The 16,527-nt window shown below is 42.0% G+C and overlaps 1 protein-coding gene across 1 annotated transcript in view; it reads right to left on the reverse strand.

The window, feature by feature from the left end:
* T265_05949 (hypothetical protein) overlaps positions 1 to 14,218 on the reverse strand; it is a gene marked incomplete at both ends in the record, with an annotated part of 83,200 nt that extends 68,982 nt beyond the window's left edge. The window contains 4 exons of the mRNA XM_009171096.1: positions 5,656 to 6,068; positions 7,640 to 7,669; positions 13,124 to 13,209; positions 14,041 to 14,218. Of these exons, the coding sequence (XP_009169360.1) occupies positions 5,656 to 6,068; positions 7,640 to 7,669; positions 13,124 to 13,209; positions 14,041 to 14,218 (707 nt within the window). The remainder of the gene's footprint in view (positions 1 to 5,655; positions 6,069 to 7,639; positions 7,670 to 13,123; positions 13,210 to 14,040) is intronic.
* Between the last annotated feature and the right edge of the window lie 2,309 nt (positions 14,219 to 16,527).

The following is a 16,527-nucleotide window of genomic DNA, read 5'->3' on the forward strand; positions in this document are numbered from 1 at the left end:
GCCCAAATTCTTTGTTTGTTTGTTCTCCGGGGTAATGGAAAATGGGACAAGTGTTGAAAAAATTAGTTTTAGAAGCATATAGTTAACTATGATAAAAAATGAGCGACAACCTTCCAGTTAACTAGAAAGGATGAGTACTATTCACAGTGTTTTACTCCCAGACTTGTACTGGTAGCTTATTCGACAGTGCATGCATCCGCTTGCCACGTTTTGAGGAAGTCTACGTGAGACTACAACCTACACGAAGAGATCTTGTTTGAATACTGGGGGAGAACTCCTTTCAAACTGGCCAGCTTCCTCTGTTCAACAACGAAATTTAGGAGCACAGGCAACAAGCACTGAAAGTGACTTAGGGCCGTTCACTTGTTGACACGGGCTGCAAAATACCCAGGTAAATCATCATGATGAAATGTAGCAGACAAGTCAGCATGTCTGTGGAGGATGGTGACAGCTATTCAGTCACAATTTTCCCAAGTTCTAGCAGCATCTTCGAGTAATTAGGTAGGAAATACGTGTTGCCTGTAGAGTAACATGCCGTCAGTTTACGAGTCCATGGAGTACCATTTGCGAACTTGGTATCATTTCGCTTGCCAATCAATATAAAACAGGTGGTGCTCTGGGAAATCTACCGGAATATTGGCAGTTGGGATGCGTTTATTGGTAGCTGTTGATCAGGTGATCTGTTCACCGAGCTTGGCAATTTGCTTGTAAGCGTTTCATCACCAATCGAGGTGCGAGCTTGGCAGCTTGTAAGCGTTTCATCACCAATCGAGGTGACACTATCTGCCGTCCCCGCGAAATGTTAACAAGCTAATTGTCAAGCTCGCTCAACAAGTCAGCAGCTACCTAATCAATCGCCAAAACAAACCGTGCCCTACTCATCGAAATCAACCCGTGATACAGCAGGTAGTATTTAGTTGGACAGAGATCAAATGTTTTGTTGACCGATGCTACGGTTATAGAGTCATGGTTATCATGGCAGTCCATGAGATCCGTCGTCAAAACTCATCAAGGATGTGCGTTCCAACAAAAGCATTGTTATGCAAAGTGCCCTGTTCATCTAGATGACGGTTCACGCAAGAAATAGTCTCTCTTCCTAACCACAAAAGACAGATTTGTGTATTGTCTGAGAGAGAAGAAGGGTCATCAGTTTCGCGTATTCTGATTTCTCGCTATGTATTTTCAATACAATCATTTGAAGGTCTTGACGAACATTGTACAAGCTTGTATTAGTTAGAGAGAAAAGTATGAATCCAACCGAATCTCGTGGTCATGATAACCTTGATTTAATCTGACGTTGTTTTGGTTGGAACTTCTGGAGCAGTACTGACTTATTGTATTCGAAATCAGCATGAAGACCTCCAGAAGTTGCTTTTTGTGAAGAACGTACGCTTAATTGTTTTAAAGCTAGCACTAAGTCCCTCCCCCGTCCACCTTTGCTCTTTTCTTTACAATACGGCTTTCAAATAAACCATAGTTGTACAGCAGTGAAGCGTTGGTGTTGAACACTGATGTCATGCTGTCGATGATGATGACGATGATAATTGTTTTTAGACGTTGGTTACAATATTTTGGAAAACATTAAAAACAATAAAATGCTCACCTAACTGTCCTTGACGAACATCAAACCTCGAAGCACCCCCGGTAATGAACTCCGGATTCTGACATATTTCCTGCAAAATACATTTAGCGACAGATCAGAGCACGGTGTCTGATAGGAACTTACAACAGTTAATTTATCGCGTCTAATTAAATAGAGCCTGGAAAACCGTATGTATTTGGCAAAAATAAAATGCGTTTCAGATTCGGAGGTTCTTTGTTCGCAGTGAGGTAAAATGCCAGTGACTAAAAGCTGAAACATTTCATTCCGTTTTGGTTTAACCGGCTGTCAGGGGGCCACCAAAAGCCTTTTTGTTGCTTCACAGTGACACGTGAATTTTGAGTGTATAGACTGGCTCCTCAGTCATGATAAATGTTCCCGCTTGACAACACTTTTTGCGGACATCTAGGGCAATGTTTCCGTTCTTTTTACGGTTGTTTACAGTGACAAAATAAATATCCCCGGGCTAAGGTGTTTATGTAATTTCGAGAGAATTCCACGAGCTTCACGTGAGCTGCTTGGTGGAAGGTTTTTGAGTCCTCTATATCCATTCACTCCTGTTTAGATTATGACAAACCATTGCCTATGGCACGACCTCTCACGATTTATCTCTACTTGCCAGTGGAACGTTCGTCCTGTAAGTGAAGTCATTGTGTGTAAAAAGTCGATGAGCACCTTACAGTGGTTTCACTCGTACTTGAAATTATCAGCGATGCGCAGTTCCCAAGTCTCTTGGTGACGTGAACCTGCAACCTTCCAGGAATTATTTGAAAACTAAATCTTTTGACCATAAGTGGCTGATGGGCAGTGCGAGTAACTTGCACCTTGCTGTTTGTGCTCACAATTATCAAATGAGCCGCCTAACGAAGAAAGACGTCGCTTTGCAATCCCTAATATATAAAAGTGTAAACTGCCGTCCCCGCGAAATGTTAACAAGCTAATTGTCAAGCTCAGTGAACAAGTCAGCAGCTACCTAATCAATCGCCAAAACAAACCGTGCCCTACTCATCGAAATCAACCCGTGATACAGCAGGTAGTATTTAGTTGGACAGAGATCAAATGTTTTGTTGACCGATGCTACGGTTATAGAGTCATGGTTATCATGGCAGTCCATGAGATCCGTCGTCAAAACTCATCAAGGATGTGCGTTCCAACAAAAGCATTGTTATGCAAAGTGCCCTGTTCATCTAGATGACGGTTCACGCAAGAAATAGTCTCTCTTCCTAACCACAAAAGACAGATTTGTGTATTGTCTGAGAGAGAAGAAGGGTCATCAGTTTCGCGTATTCTGATTTCTCGCTATGTATTTTCAATACAATCATTTGAAGGTCTTGACCAACATTGTACAAGCTTGTATTAGTTAGAGAGAAAAGTATGAATCCAACCGAATCTCGTGGTCATGATAACCTTGATTTAATCTGACGTTGTTTTGGTTGGAACTTCTGGAGCAGTACTGACTTATTGTATTCGAAATCAGCATGAAGACCTCCAGAAGTTGCTTTTTGTGAAGAACGTACGCTTAATTGTTTTAAAGCTAGCACTAAGTCCCTCCCCCGTCCACCTTTGCTCTTTTCTTTACAATACGGCTTTCAAATAAACCATAGTTGTACAGCAGTGAAGCGTTGGTGTTGAACACTGATGTCATGCTGTCGATGATGATGACGATGATAATTGTTTTTAGACGTTGGTTACAATATTTTGGAAAACATTAAAAACAATAAAATGCTCACCTAACTGTCCTTGACGAACATCAAACCTCGAAGCACCCCCGGTAATGAACTCCGGATTCTGACATATTTCCTGCAAAATACATTTAGCGACAGATCAGAGCACGGTGTCTGATAGGAACTTACAACAGTTAATTTATCGCGTCTAATTAAATAGAGCCTGGAAAACCGTATGTATTTGGCAAAAATAAAATGCGTTTCAGATTCGGAGGTTCTTTGTTCGCAGTGAGGTAAAATGCCAGTGACTAAAAGCTGAAACATTTCATTCCGTTTTGGTTTAACCGGCTGTCAGGGGGCCACCAAAAGCCTTTTTGTTGCTTCACAGTGACACGTGAATTTTGAGTGTATAGACTGGCTCCTCAGTCATGATAAATGTTCCCGCTTGACAACACTTTTTGCGGACATCTAGGGCAATGTTTCCGTTCTTTTTACGGTTGTTTACAGTGACAAAATAAATATCCCCGGGCTAAGGTGTTTATGTAATTTCGAGAGAATTCCACGAGCTTCACGTGAGCTGCTTGGTGGAAGGTTTTTGAGTCCTCTATATCCATTCACTCCTGTTTAGATTATGACAAACCATTGCCTATGGCACGACCTCTCACGATTTATCTCTACTTGCCAGTGGAACGTTCGTCCTGTAAGTGAAGTCATTGTGTGTAAAAAGTCGATGAGCACCTTACAGTGGTTTCACTCGTACTTGAAATTATCAGCGATGCGCAGTTCCCAAGTCTCTTGGTGACGTGAACCTGCAACCTTCCAGGAATTATTTGAAAACTAAATCTTTTGACCATAAGTGGCTGATGGGCAGTGCGAGTAACTTGCACCTTGCTGTTTGTGCTCACAATTATCAAATGAGCCGCCTAACGAAGAAAGACGTCGCTTTGCAATCCCTAATATATAAAAGTGTAAACCTCGCTCAAAACAGGAGCGAGTGAAACGTGTGCCAGACTTGATGGATGGGGAGATATGAAACTTCCTGAGCCAAAATCACTCAAAGTACTCCTTCTGGATCAAGAATTTGTGTGTACTAACAGGAATAAAACAAACAAAAGATATTTGGCCGAAGGTCCCCTTAACCTAAATTTTTATTGGGCGTTTTTAAAGTTTTCAGAAGAATCAAGTTTGAAAAAAATAGAGAATGGGATGTGTGCCCTGCACCGCTTACAGCGTGCTTCATGAGACTGTAACATATGTACAATGGACTGTTTTCCTATGGCCGTGATCATCTGTTCCGTTCAGCATTTTCAACAAAGTGAACACCGATTTTTCACTGCGGCTTTTCGAAACAATACTCTCATATATTCGCCTGGTAAGAATAGGGAAGAAAACCGCGCCTCACTTGCTTGGTTGTGTAACATAACCAGATGTGAGTTCTGCCTGGATAATTGAATGACGACAGATTCAGGGCCAAAAACATAGCATCACTACCTTGATATATACCGATTGATCTCTGAAGTTGTCTGAGTTTCTCAACCATGGTAACCAGTCTTCCGTGCAGTGCTGTGCTTCTATCTACACGGTCCTCCACAGGGCAGAAGGCTGACAGTCACCAAGTTTGAGGGCGTAAATAAAAGTACATTCCAGTAGTAGTGATTGTACTTTTCAGAATCACCTAAACCTGTCAAGTAGCGGAGCTACCGAACGATCTGTCAAGGCGACGGTACGTGATCTGAGCTTCTATGAACTAATTAGCGGACAGTAAACAGTTGGGATAGACTGAATAGAACTGCGTGACCAGGTTTTATTTGCACATGTTTGCTTAACCCTGTATGTTGACTGTGTCAGGGACTGACTGTAGTGCGGCCTAGTTATCCAGATAGCTTGATGTTTCAAAACGTTCTTCAGTTCCTTCTAACACTTTATTGCTGTTTCCTTGGTTCGCCCACGCTGAACTGACGGCGTTTAATCACATTTTTGGTGGCAGTTACCGTGTTTCGTACTCCAGTGAAGATGAATCCGCAGTGCTCATACACCCAAAATGACCGTCTTGCAGTAGTTGGAATGAATCAACTAGATTCAATCAAACCTGATAGAATGGACCCTCAGAATGAGCAGCTGCAAATATACGTGGATCAGATGACTCCAATCGACAAAGGTTTTGCGCTGGAAAGAAAATGTATAGGAACTATTTGGCTTTTATGATTTGTCAGACTACATTCCACCGTCAATGGCGTTCGAAAGTGAACTACACTCACAGTCAATAAGTCTGTGTTGAGCCATTCGTTCTTTGCCGGACTTGGACCGGGTTTTTCAAACTGGCAGCGAAACAAGCAAGCCATAAATTATCTGTTCTATCACGTAAGACAGTCTAGCATTGGACCAACTAACCTTTGTGGGGGAAAAACATCTAAGTGGTTAATAGGCATATCTCGCCCAAAATTATTCAGATGTATCCTACTGCTTATACACATGATACTTACATGTGGTCGAAGCCACTGGATTGGTCGTGGTGGCGGCTGGCTGTAATATAAGCTACTATCGACCGGAGGAAACTCTGGATCTTCAAACAGACGTCCTTGTTGAAGCAATTGTGCCTTCAGTTCATCATACGATTGTGTAGTTGAAGCGAGAGCACCACCTCTCGTTACTGGAACTGGTTTTTTGGCGGTCTCACCGGCGTCAAAGGGAAGGACAACCTTGTTGTCTTTAGCTTTGCGTAGGGCTATTCGAGGGTCTTCGAAACGCGGAAATTTGAATATCATGCCGGACCTGTAATGTCGACTGTCTCCCGTGATGAGAGTCTGTATGGTTGCAAGGAAAGCAGATCAATATGCACGGAAGATCAATAATATATAAAAGGAGCATCAACTAGCACGGGGAGTGAACGTTTAATGTGTACAAAGTTACGGCACAGTACACAGTTACAACGAGGAAGTCAACAACGGGTTTTGACACTAACGAGAAGAGACATCGGTGATAATGTAACAGATTTATTGTTATTATTTGTTATACTACAACAAATTACCGTCAACAACTGTATCTCCATTTCTGAGCTTTGTCAATGAACCCAATGCCCTAACTCCTGTGTTCATTTTCGCCTTCCGAACTTCACACACATGGAACAGTCTAAGCTAATGACGGAACTGATTATCCCATGAACTTTCAACGAAGACCATTTTGCGGCAGAGACTGTGAATCCAATTATTTTGGAAATTGGCGGGCTCAAAGGATGTTGCAGCATATATCTGTGGTCGATTTATGAAGACTAGCTGTTCAGTTTATGCTTGGATGCAGATGTCTACAAAAATAAATCGTTGACGATGTGTTTCCACATGAGGAATTGTTACTGCCATACTACCAAAAGGCCGTGTAGAAGCATTTCGTTCCCGTTTGACACTCAAATTTTACTGAAAAATTCAACTATCTGCCCCACCCCCGCATGCGACGATTACAACAACCTGACACGACGGACAAGACAAATAAGGCAGAAAACACTCAGTGGTAGTTCAAAACAACCATTCGAGGACTATTTTGATAGACTAAATGGGACTACGGATATTTAACTGATTCACTCATCTTCATACTAATTTTGTGTTGACAGGATACTTACCTAGAACCCAGCTAAATCCCTCGTTTATGATGTCCTAATGAGTAGTATGTTAAATTTACGCAATATATTGCGATATCTTGAATATCGTACCAATCGAAACGTGAGCAGCTTGGTGTAGCACAATCAGTTCACAAAAAATCATAATCGAAAGATCCAGCCGGTATGGGGTGGGCCATCCGTCAAAACCAAATTGGTATGCAGATGAATGTAATAGTCGAACTTCGCAAAATTGGGTTCAAGTCGAAACTTGGAGACTGTGTCTATCTGATGGGCCCAAAGAAAGGCGAAACCGGACATGCGCCTTACGAGTAGTGTACTACGTCTAAATAGAAAGCACAGATTATTGTAACGGCCATTACCAGGAATTCTCTGATGCCACGCCAGTTTTTCTGGATTATACAAAGCCCAGACGGGGGTAACGTCCAGCAGAACTTGAAGTACCATCACACGTAGCATATCCCAAAAAATTCGGTATTTAGCTTGTCAAAATTTACTGTTTGTTGTCGATCGTGGGTAGCTTCAACTCACAGCAGTCATGAAAACATCTTACTGCCTCGTAAGAGTAAATCATATCAGGGTGAACTAGGCTAATTTTTTCACCATCGTTATTGCAAGAAATTTGCGTGAAAAATGGTGCACTTTTCTGGTGAACCACTGCACACTGCAACGTATTAGTCTGTACGGGCTGAAAACAGCAATATAATGGATTTGCACGCGTCTTTTTGCAGTAAAACCCTAAAACCGGTTGACAAAGGTACTTACGTTGAGTACTTCGGCACCCACCGTTGTGATCTGGAGTATAAGATGGGATAAAAGTGTGGTTTATACAAATGATTGGGTGCGAGGTTCCGACGGGCCGATAGAGTTCAAAGTTGGGCACAATTTAGGGAACTCCATTCGCTACAGTAACCTGCTTCCAAACATTGGAATCTGACAGTAAGGGTCAGAAAACGTAAGTTGTTGTTACACGAGCAACATACCCCGCGAAAGTGGACGTGTTACATGAACTATCAACCCATAGTAGTGGTCACAGATCCGTATTATTGTTACTTGTTCAAAGTCGTAGATCTAACCTGAACATCTGAGTTGTGTTTTACTCTACTATTGGAGTGGATGAAAGCCAGCTTGATAGACGTTATCATGAAACCGTGACTGCCTACACGATTCACCAAAGTACGCAGGAATTTACAGCGCACTCTTTATTCTTGCTGCCTAGGTAATCCGATTACACTGATATTGCGTACGTATTTCAGTAAGACATAATGATCGATACTCGACGAAATGTCTCTGGAAGACCCTTGATATAGAGGAAGGAAAGATCGAACAGCGACTGTTAGTCCTTTGATGGTCTTAGCAAACAGACGTTGTACTCCACAGACCATCATTATTAAATCCCAAGTCTAAGGAACGTTTAGCGTTTTGATGACATTTGAAGAGGTATTTTGTGCACTTTTGCCATCTTCAGATAAACACAAAACAACTTTGGCAGCAACCTCTCCAATTTCGCTCTCCACAAACAAACCTTTTCATCAGGATAAGACTATTCTCGTCTGTTTCCTAATCTATTCGTTAAGTTGTTGCGGATTACTTGCTTCGTTTTAATATCTTTACGATGCTTATGCCTTCCCGTCACTTGCTTGAAAGAACACAGTGGTATTTCATGGAACGTCTGAGTTAGGCTCGCGGTATGCAGGTGCTTCGAAGATCTTCCCAATTTTACACAACTTCTTTCATTTTACTTTATCCTAAATGATGCTTGTTTCTGCCAGAACCGCGTACTTGCTGTACAATGGTTATAGCTGCCACAGTTTCGTTTACCGATGATTTTGGAAGGTGAGGTAGGTAGCTGCGCAGTGGAGGCGGGAGCTGATGGATACAAGACTGTCAGTGGACTGTCAAGTGGGGGATTGGGAAGGGAGTTGATCTAAACACAAGTGAAATACAGACGCTGGTATGCTATAAGCTACCTTCAGGGAAGTTCTCTCCTCCCTACTTGACTGGGCATCCAATTTTGCGCTCGATTCATCGCGGAGTACGTTCCACTGAGCTAACCAGGACTATTTCACCACCTCACTAGGTTATGTATCTTCTACGTGTCTTGCGTTTAGGATTAAGCAATCAAAGTGTACAAAGCCATTCTTGGCTTTCATTGTCTCTGCTATGTCAGCCGTAGTTGTGAGTCAAAATACACTGTTTCTATGGCATGTCTTAAAACGACCCCTGCACGAACAGTAAAACAAGAGAGATATCTTAAAAGCCAGTCAAAGAACGGTTCACTGTCAGAAAACACCGCTACCCTCACCCAATATTATATCATTCTCCTAGCTTTCTACAGTTTATTGATATTGTAGCACAGTTTTTTTCCATTGTGAAATAGTTCCTCATGCTGAAAACCTACCTAATCAGGAAAATCCACCGAACAGCTCTGAAGCTCTAGCTTTACTACATTGGCGTCATAGTGTGGTTCATTGGATATGTGGACATTCTAAATCCTTTACAGAAGCAACCGATTAAAGCCCAACATGTATACTTTTCCGCAAACAGAATAGCATGCCTTTAAGCAAGTGTGTGACTGTGATTTGTTCTGTCAGAACATCGCTTTGTCACTAGCAGTTCTATCTGATTCAAACCGTCGTAAAGATTGAAGTATCTTACAGTCACGCTGAAATTTCCATGATAACCGGTGTGTCCATAGTTAGGCCAAACGTTTAGCAAGTCTATGTTTGGCCAGTTACCGTAAATTGTTTAAGAACAAAGTCATAACTTTGGGTTTTTACAAAGAGAGTTTAAGAAATTCCGTCAACAATCAAAGATGATAAGAACTTGAGTGCTTGCTGTGCAAACATCTAAGGAGGTTGTCAAGGTGCCTTCCAGACTCATGCAAATGAGACAGAGGATGAAAACTCGATAAAAACAAAAAGAAAACAGAGATAGCAATTCAAAAGGCCAAACTGAAACCCACAAGAATTGCAAAAGTTGTACAAATGATGCTGCTTTTTGAGGATACTGTCTGTGGCGCTCAAAAGTCATCAAGTTATCCCAGTTAATGGACAAATGTGGTGTTAAAATCAAAAACTGGTTTTCTGGTGGCTCCTATCCAAGCGTGAAGGGCCTTATAGCGGCTCAGTCCTAGTGTCTATTGTGGTTGCATGACGGTCACTAAGTGAAAAGACTGTACAGTTGAACAATCTAACTTCATTCATTATGGAGAAGTTAATTTGTGAGTAAACATTTTTGGTGCTTCCCACATTCATGTTTCCTTTCACAATTGTGACTGAATCACGATGCTGCAAATAGCAATTTTTAAAACTTGTTTTTTAGAAAATTATCTTTTGAAGCCAATCAAATAAACAAGGTTACTAAAACGGTACTGGATGAAAAACTCTTCCAATTTGAATGATAAACTTGTACTACACGAAGCCGATGGCCAGTGACCACGAAATTCAAGTAAAAAATGGAACTGCATAGAAGCGACCAAATTTTTATTTCATTGGTATTTCTTTTTTGGTTTGCGGACAAGTGTGATTGGTTGAACTGGTAGGTTTTCTGTCTATTTTGTAAAGCATATACGATGAGATGAGTCAGAGTCTTGTGTAGGTTTACAAGTATTTTTCTCCACCACAGTCTTTTAAGTGGGAAGGTTGAGGTTTCGGTTATAAGGTATTCCAGTGGGTGTGCGATTGATGGGACTTGGGGAAAGTTTTCATGAATCAATCACCTGGTTAAACAACAAACACCTATGGAGGCTGCAGCAGCCGTAAGCGGACACTGTATGAAAGCACAGTGCAAATGTTCTCAGTGTGATTTCAAAACTAAAAATCAAGTTTATCTAACTGGATTAACCATGCGGGTTTTCCAAAGTTCATTTATTAGAGCGAATCAATTAACTTCAACAAACCGCCGAGCGCATCTTTACACTGAATTTTGTGTCCATGGCTTGGCGTGAGGCTGAAAGATTTTGGAAGCAAGTAGCACTAAGCAGATCTCTCTAGGCACTTTTCACTTTTACTTCGAAAGAATAGTGCTGGCTTCATCACATTCAAAAGCTATAGGTACAAATCATCTGTTTGAATTTTCAAACAGAATTTGGCCGGCGAGGAACACTCTTTCCTATCCACCACCAAGAAAACATAATACTGGGTGCTTTTACTTCAAACGTAAGTAAATTTCCTGTCCAATTGATTGCGCTTTTGTTAGTTTAACTAATAAACCCTCTGAAACCCCTTCTTCTTACTCTACAAAACATCCAATTGCCTTCACATTTGTTACTTCTAATAGATTATTAGTAATATTGGTCTTTGAATTAGGAACTCATGCAACTGGCACACAAAAACAGCAATATAGAACCCCTTGTGTTACCGAAAAGTAAAAAACGATCTTCATGAGTTGAGGAAGAGATGCGCAAAATTACAGACAGTAGAAGCCTTAAACGTTCTTCTTTTGATTATCACTCAAATTAGTCCAAGACTTTTCACAATTTGGTAATATGAATCCAGCTAACCAAATGTCTCCATTGTTTACCATCGCTTAGGAATATTTCTTATGTTAACTTGCTGAGAAAACTTCGGGAGACTCAAACAAAATCAACAGATTGTGGATTCTGACGAATCGGTTTTGAAATTTTTTGGCAAACTCTTGTTTAAGGTACTTCATCTTTCAAAACGGTAGTTTTACCCACAATTCATGATTTATCTTAGATGTGCTTCTTATTTGGTGTAAGACTATGGTTTAACATTATCCATGTTAACGAAAAGTCAAGTTTTGTACTTCCACTGTCACAAGAATTCCAAAAATAACCACAGTTTACCTAAGTTACAGGCAAAATTAAACCTCAGTTTGCAGCTAGTACTCATGTGTCATAAAACTAGCGCCTCAAATCTATAGTTTAGCTAGGATAAAAACGATCTCCTGCCTGGAAACTATCAGGACTCAAAGGTTGAAGCGTTAATGAATTGCATGGTGAGCATTCTCGAGAGTCAAATCAGCGCCAAGATATTGGTATTGTAAAGCTACTATGTGATCATGTTCATTTACTTCAGCAGAATTCCGCAGTCAAGATAAAAAACAGGAGAAAACAGTCTCATAACCAACAGTCTCTGTAGTGGTTGAATTAGGGATGCGATGAAAAGAGACGAAGGACCAAAACAAAAAAAAAAACAGTCTCAAAACCAACAGTCTCTGTAGTGGTTGAATTAGGGATGCGATGAAAAGAGACGAAGGACCAAAAAGTCAAGTCTAGCAAAAAACAACATGGCTGATTCAGACTGGTAGTGAGTTACGACGCGAGTAGGAAGCCCACTCAAATTGCTGTAAGAAGGTTGCTGCAAGCTCAGAGACGCAAACCGTTCGCGAGGGTTTAGGCTGCGTAGACCTTTCCTGCATTTAATGGCTTTCGTTTGTGTCTGATCCAGGTTTTTCCACGACGCTTGAACTACGGGGTCTAGGTCTGCACCAAATGCTCTTGTCTCATCTGAACTTGCTTTGCTTTAAAATTTTGTCCACATCCAATCAAGTTGTTCTTTGTGTGCACCAGCATTCCTGCTACTCAGGTGATTTTTCCTTGGATATATGCCCCAGATCCTATGGTTTGTCTTCTAGGTATTTCTATCCAGAAATAGATTTTATACCGCCCCCATATAGCTCTATTCGGCCTTTTGAACGACAGAAACACTTGTACTGAAACCAAGTCGCATTTAATACTCAGATTTTAACGCCGTTAACCTATCGGTTACTTCGGCACACAACCTTACACCTCTGTCTGCAACCCAGTAACGATAGATTCTTCGTTGTTTTATAGAATACAGCGGACTTTGTGTGTCCCTATAGACTAGGTATTGGGTAATCCCACCCATCATCCCTGGAATCCTGGATTTCATCAAGTGAGGAATAAGTAAGATTTTCCATCTCAGAGTCGGAGTTACCCAGCCATTGCAAAATTTCGATCGAGTCCTTCTTGTATTGATCGCATTCGCTGTCGATTTCACGGGAAATTGTTCACCGAAACAGATCCCAACGAAATAACAAGCAGGGATAATTCGTGATGCCCAGAGACCCGAAAACTGCCAGCGTTATCTTACACGCTTTTTGTTATTTAAACCGAACTAGATAGGTATGTTTGTGGAATTTCTCCTACTAAATCCCTCTTCTTTAAAAAATATCAGCCTGGAATGTTATGACCAGTGTACACTGGCATATAATTGCGATTGAAGCACGTACAGTATAGCGCTACAGTAGAAACTTACTCACCACGGAATTCAAATTACTCTTGAACGAGAGCTTCGTTCCCGACAGAAAGTCGTTCATCTTTCGGGCTTGGGCTTTTGTAAAATAGGCTGTTAATGTTAATGAAAAATTGAGTCATTAAAACAAAGCACTCTAGATTTGAGCGCAAATGTAAATACAAACACTGATGTTACTACTATTTGCAGACATCCCTTCTGTAAGTTTAGATCCAGTCAAATATATTTTCTTGTCGGCTGTGGTGACTCCGTGTAGGCCATCAAAATTTACCTCTTCATTGTTTCCACAAAATATAGCATTTCTGGTGCCCATGTTCAGTATCGAACTATTATAGTATTCTGCACCAGGGAGACGATGGTGGATGGAGTGCTAACTTTTGCCTTATGTGGTGGGGACAAATGGAATGATCTACTTCAAATCCGTTCAGTGAGGCTGCAGGTTGCCAGAAAAACAAACAGAATCGACTCACAAAAGAAGGCTGCAACAACCTCAGTAACCTGCGCGTTTGCCTTCGCTAGACACGTTTAGGGCGAGTCAGCCTGGGGTACGCTTTTTTGGTGACAGAAAGGCAGAGGGAAATTTACAGTTCGGGGCGTGGAAAATGAAAAACTAAAGGGTCCTAAGAGTAAAAGCAGAGAAGTTGAGTGTAGTGCGGGTATAAATTCAGTTCCCATCGGGTGCATAGTGTCCTCGGAAGGGACCCAGAATGACTTTAGTCTATACGGATCCCAAGTGATCCCTAAACTTTCTAACGGTGCGAGCTGAGTCCACTCTCTTGGGCAGCATATTCCAGCTTTCGGTAGCCGTAAACCGAGACAGATTATTGCTTTTGGATTTCTAATGTCCTCCCGTCATCAGCTACCGTCCATTGGGCCATCTTAATTGCACCTTGCTCGGTCTTGTTATGCCGCTTTTTATCATACTTGTCGAAGGCACCAACTGGTCGTCTTGAACATTGCCCACGCCCGCCGTTTTTTCCACGGGCTCTTCAGGCATGAACATTTCGGGGAAGCTTTCTTCATGGGTGGTGCAGTCTTCTCTGAGTGGTGGCCCACCAAGATTCAGGCCGAGACCAGGCTCCATTCTATTTTCTGTTTTCATTGTACAAACAGTGTCTCATCCAACAGGGCAAATCATCTCCACTTATCTGGTGCCTTCTTCCATGACACGTTGTTTCAGCCGAAGAGCACCGAAATCAATCTTCAAGTGTGAGGGCATTTATGTCCCTCACGGAACCCCTCAACAAATCAAGATCCACGGGTATCGGTGACCCGCGCCTGCGTTGGTTCATTTATTACCCCAGTAGGATGGTCCGGGTTGCTAATTTGATGGACTTTTTCTCACCACCACTTCCCTTCACCAGCGAATTTAATCAGAATAGCGTGCTTGGCTCCTGCCTTTCTTGTTTCACAGCAATAAAGCCACTGGCGTGATTGTCCAGTGATCCCCTTTCTATTTGCTGAAGATATCAATGTAGCATAGACATTCCAGGGCTAATGACTCAGCTTTTATCTTGCATCCAGTCTCATCTGATTTCTTTATCCTCCTTCCCGTCTAAATCTGATCTCTTTTTGTCGTTCCAAAATGCCAAGCCCTCTGGGTGTCCATGCTAGGTTCCGCTGAAACGCTTATTCTCTATGGACTGTTGATTCTCACTTCTCCTGAAGTAAGATACCTCGTTCTCAAGCACTCAAGCACCTTCATCTTTCACCAACATGCGTGTTACAATGTTTAAAGCATGGAATCCATGCCCTTTTGTTCGCCGTTCATTGCACAGCAAACGGTTTTCAGTTGCCATCTTTCGGCAGGTAGCAAGACCCATTCTGGAAATTAGCCATGAATTCACTTCAAGGTATTTACGGACATGCGGACTGCTGTGTAGAATGTTCAGCCGTTATTTACTAAGTCCCTGTTTCCGACGTCGTCCTCACTACCATATTGTCCTTGCCGTCTGTCACTCATTCTATGGCTTGATCACTTCTACCAACGTGCTTACACAGCCGACTCCCGCCATGCGGCTTCTTCTGGCTTTCTGCGGCTCAGTCTTTGTTCATGTTTTCAAAATATTAAACTGTCTTCCGACGTAACGTTTTTAATTGACTATATTCCGACCTACCGAACAACCCCCTCTCCAATTTCCGGACCATGTCCTCCTACAATGGCTTTTGCAGCATCCTGGAATTTGACGTTGCTATTAAGGGAACCGAGTGTCTTCTCGTGCCACAACCTACATTACACTTTTTAAAAGCAGCTCTAAGCATTTCTAGGTTGCGCTTTCGCCACATTTGTCGCGTTACTTGGTCAAAGCATCTTTATTTATCGCCGTGGACCCTTTAATTTCAACCCACATATCGTGTTCTTGGTAAGTTATCGCTCCCCTACCTATCTCTTATAGAGAACTCTATTCCTGGGGCTGCATTTCGTTCTCTCTCTGAATTTCCCATCTGCTGCTATTTTTCCTTACCTTCTGCCATGAGGTTTTTGCCCGGGCGGCTCGTACTTCCATCCTCTAGGCCGGGAACCACCGTAAGTTCAGTCCAGTGTCTGGTGTTTTGTTTCACCGAGAACTAGCTAATGCAGACCAAAACAGCCCCATATTTCATCATGAGAAAGAGCCGTACCAGTTCCTTGGATTACGCGCGGTGCACGCATGCAACAAACGTTGGTCGGAAAAGCCACGTCCCAGATACACACTCAAAATTTCTCTGAAGCCGTGGTTCAAAAAGGGGAAGCTTGAACAAAAAGTTTTAGCATCTAATGCTTATTCTTCGAGCCCTTAGGAACTCTCCACGGGGCCACAGTTTCATAAAAAGTTGTTTAAACAAACTCGGAGTTCATTGTTGGCGCGGAATTCCTATTTTAAAGGCTGCCGGTAATTTTGCGCATTCACTCCATGAAAACGGCGGAAACTTTTGTGGGAAAGCTGGTTACTTGGCGTGTTTTCTTAGGTGCTAGACTTGGAGGTAATATCAGAACGACTTGGACAATAATCACACCCATTACGTCCAGGCAAACTCAAATTGAAGCGGCCATTCGCGACCTGAATACAAAAAATTCTTCTTAAGTTGAGGCAAGCGTCTCGCCGAAGCCAAGAAATTCATCACAGTTAGTAATGTTTTTGTTTAGCATGACGGTCAGTGTACGTTATATTTGACTTAAGGCAAGTTTAGATCTTCGCCAATATATCGAGTCACCAATGGTGCCCTGGATGAACTATTGGGCTTGTGGGCAGAACAAGCAGACGGTACAATAAGACGGTCACTGCTTTCAAGTCCTTGCATAAATTAAACTGAAACGATATTGTGGGTAGCAGCCTCGTCTGGAAAATGTTAGAGATATAGTGAACCACGGGAAAACCACCAGACTGAGTTTGGTAGTCGCGGTACCATGATAGTAACGCCGTGGTTGGG

This window comes from Opisthorchis viverrini (genome assembly GCF_000715545.1).
Source record: "Opisthorchis viverrini unplaced genomic scaffold opera_v5_118, whole genome shotgun sequence".
NCBI classification, from domain to species: Eukaryota; Metazoa; Platyhelminthes; class Trematoda; order Opisthorchiida; family Opisthorchiidae; genus Opisthorchis; species Opisthorchis viverrini.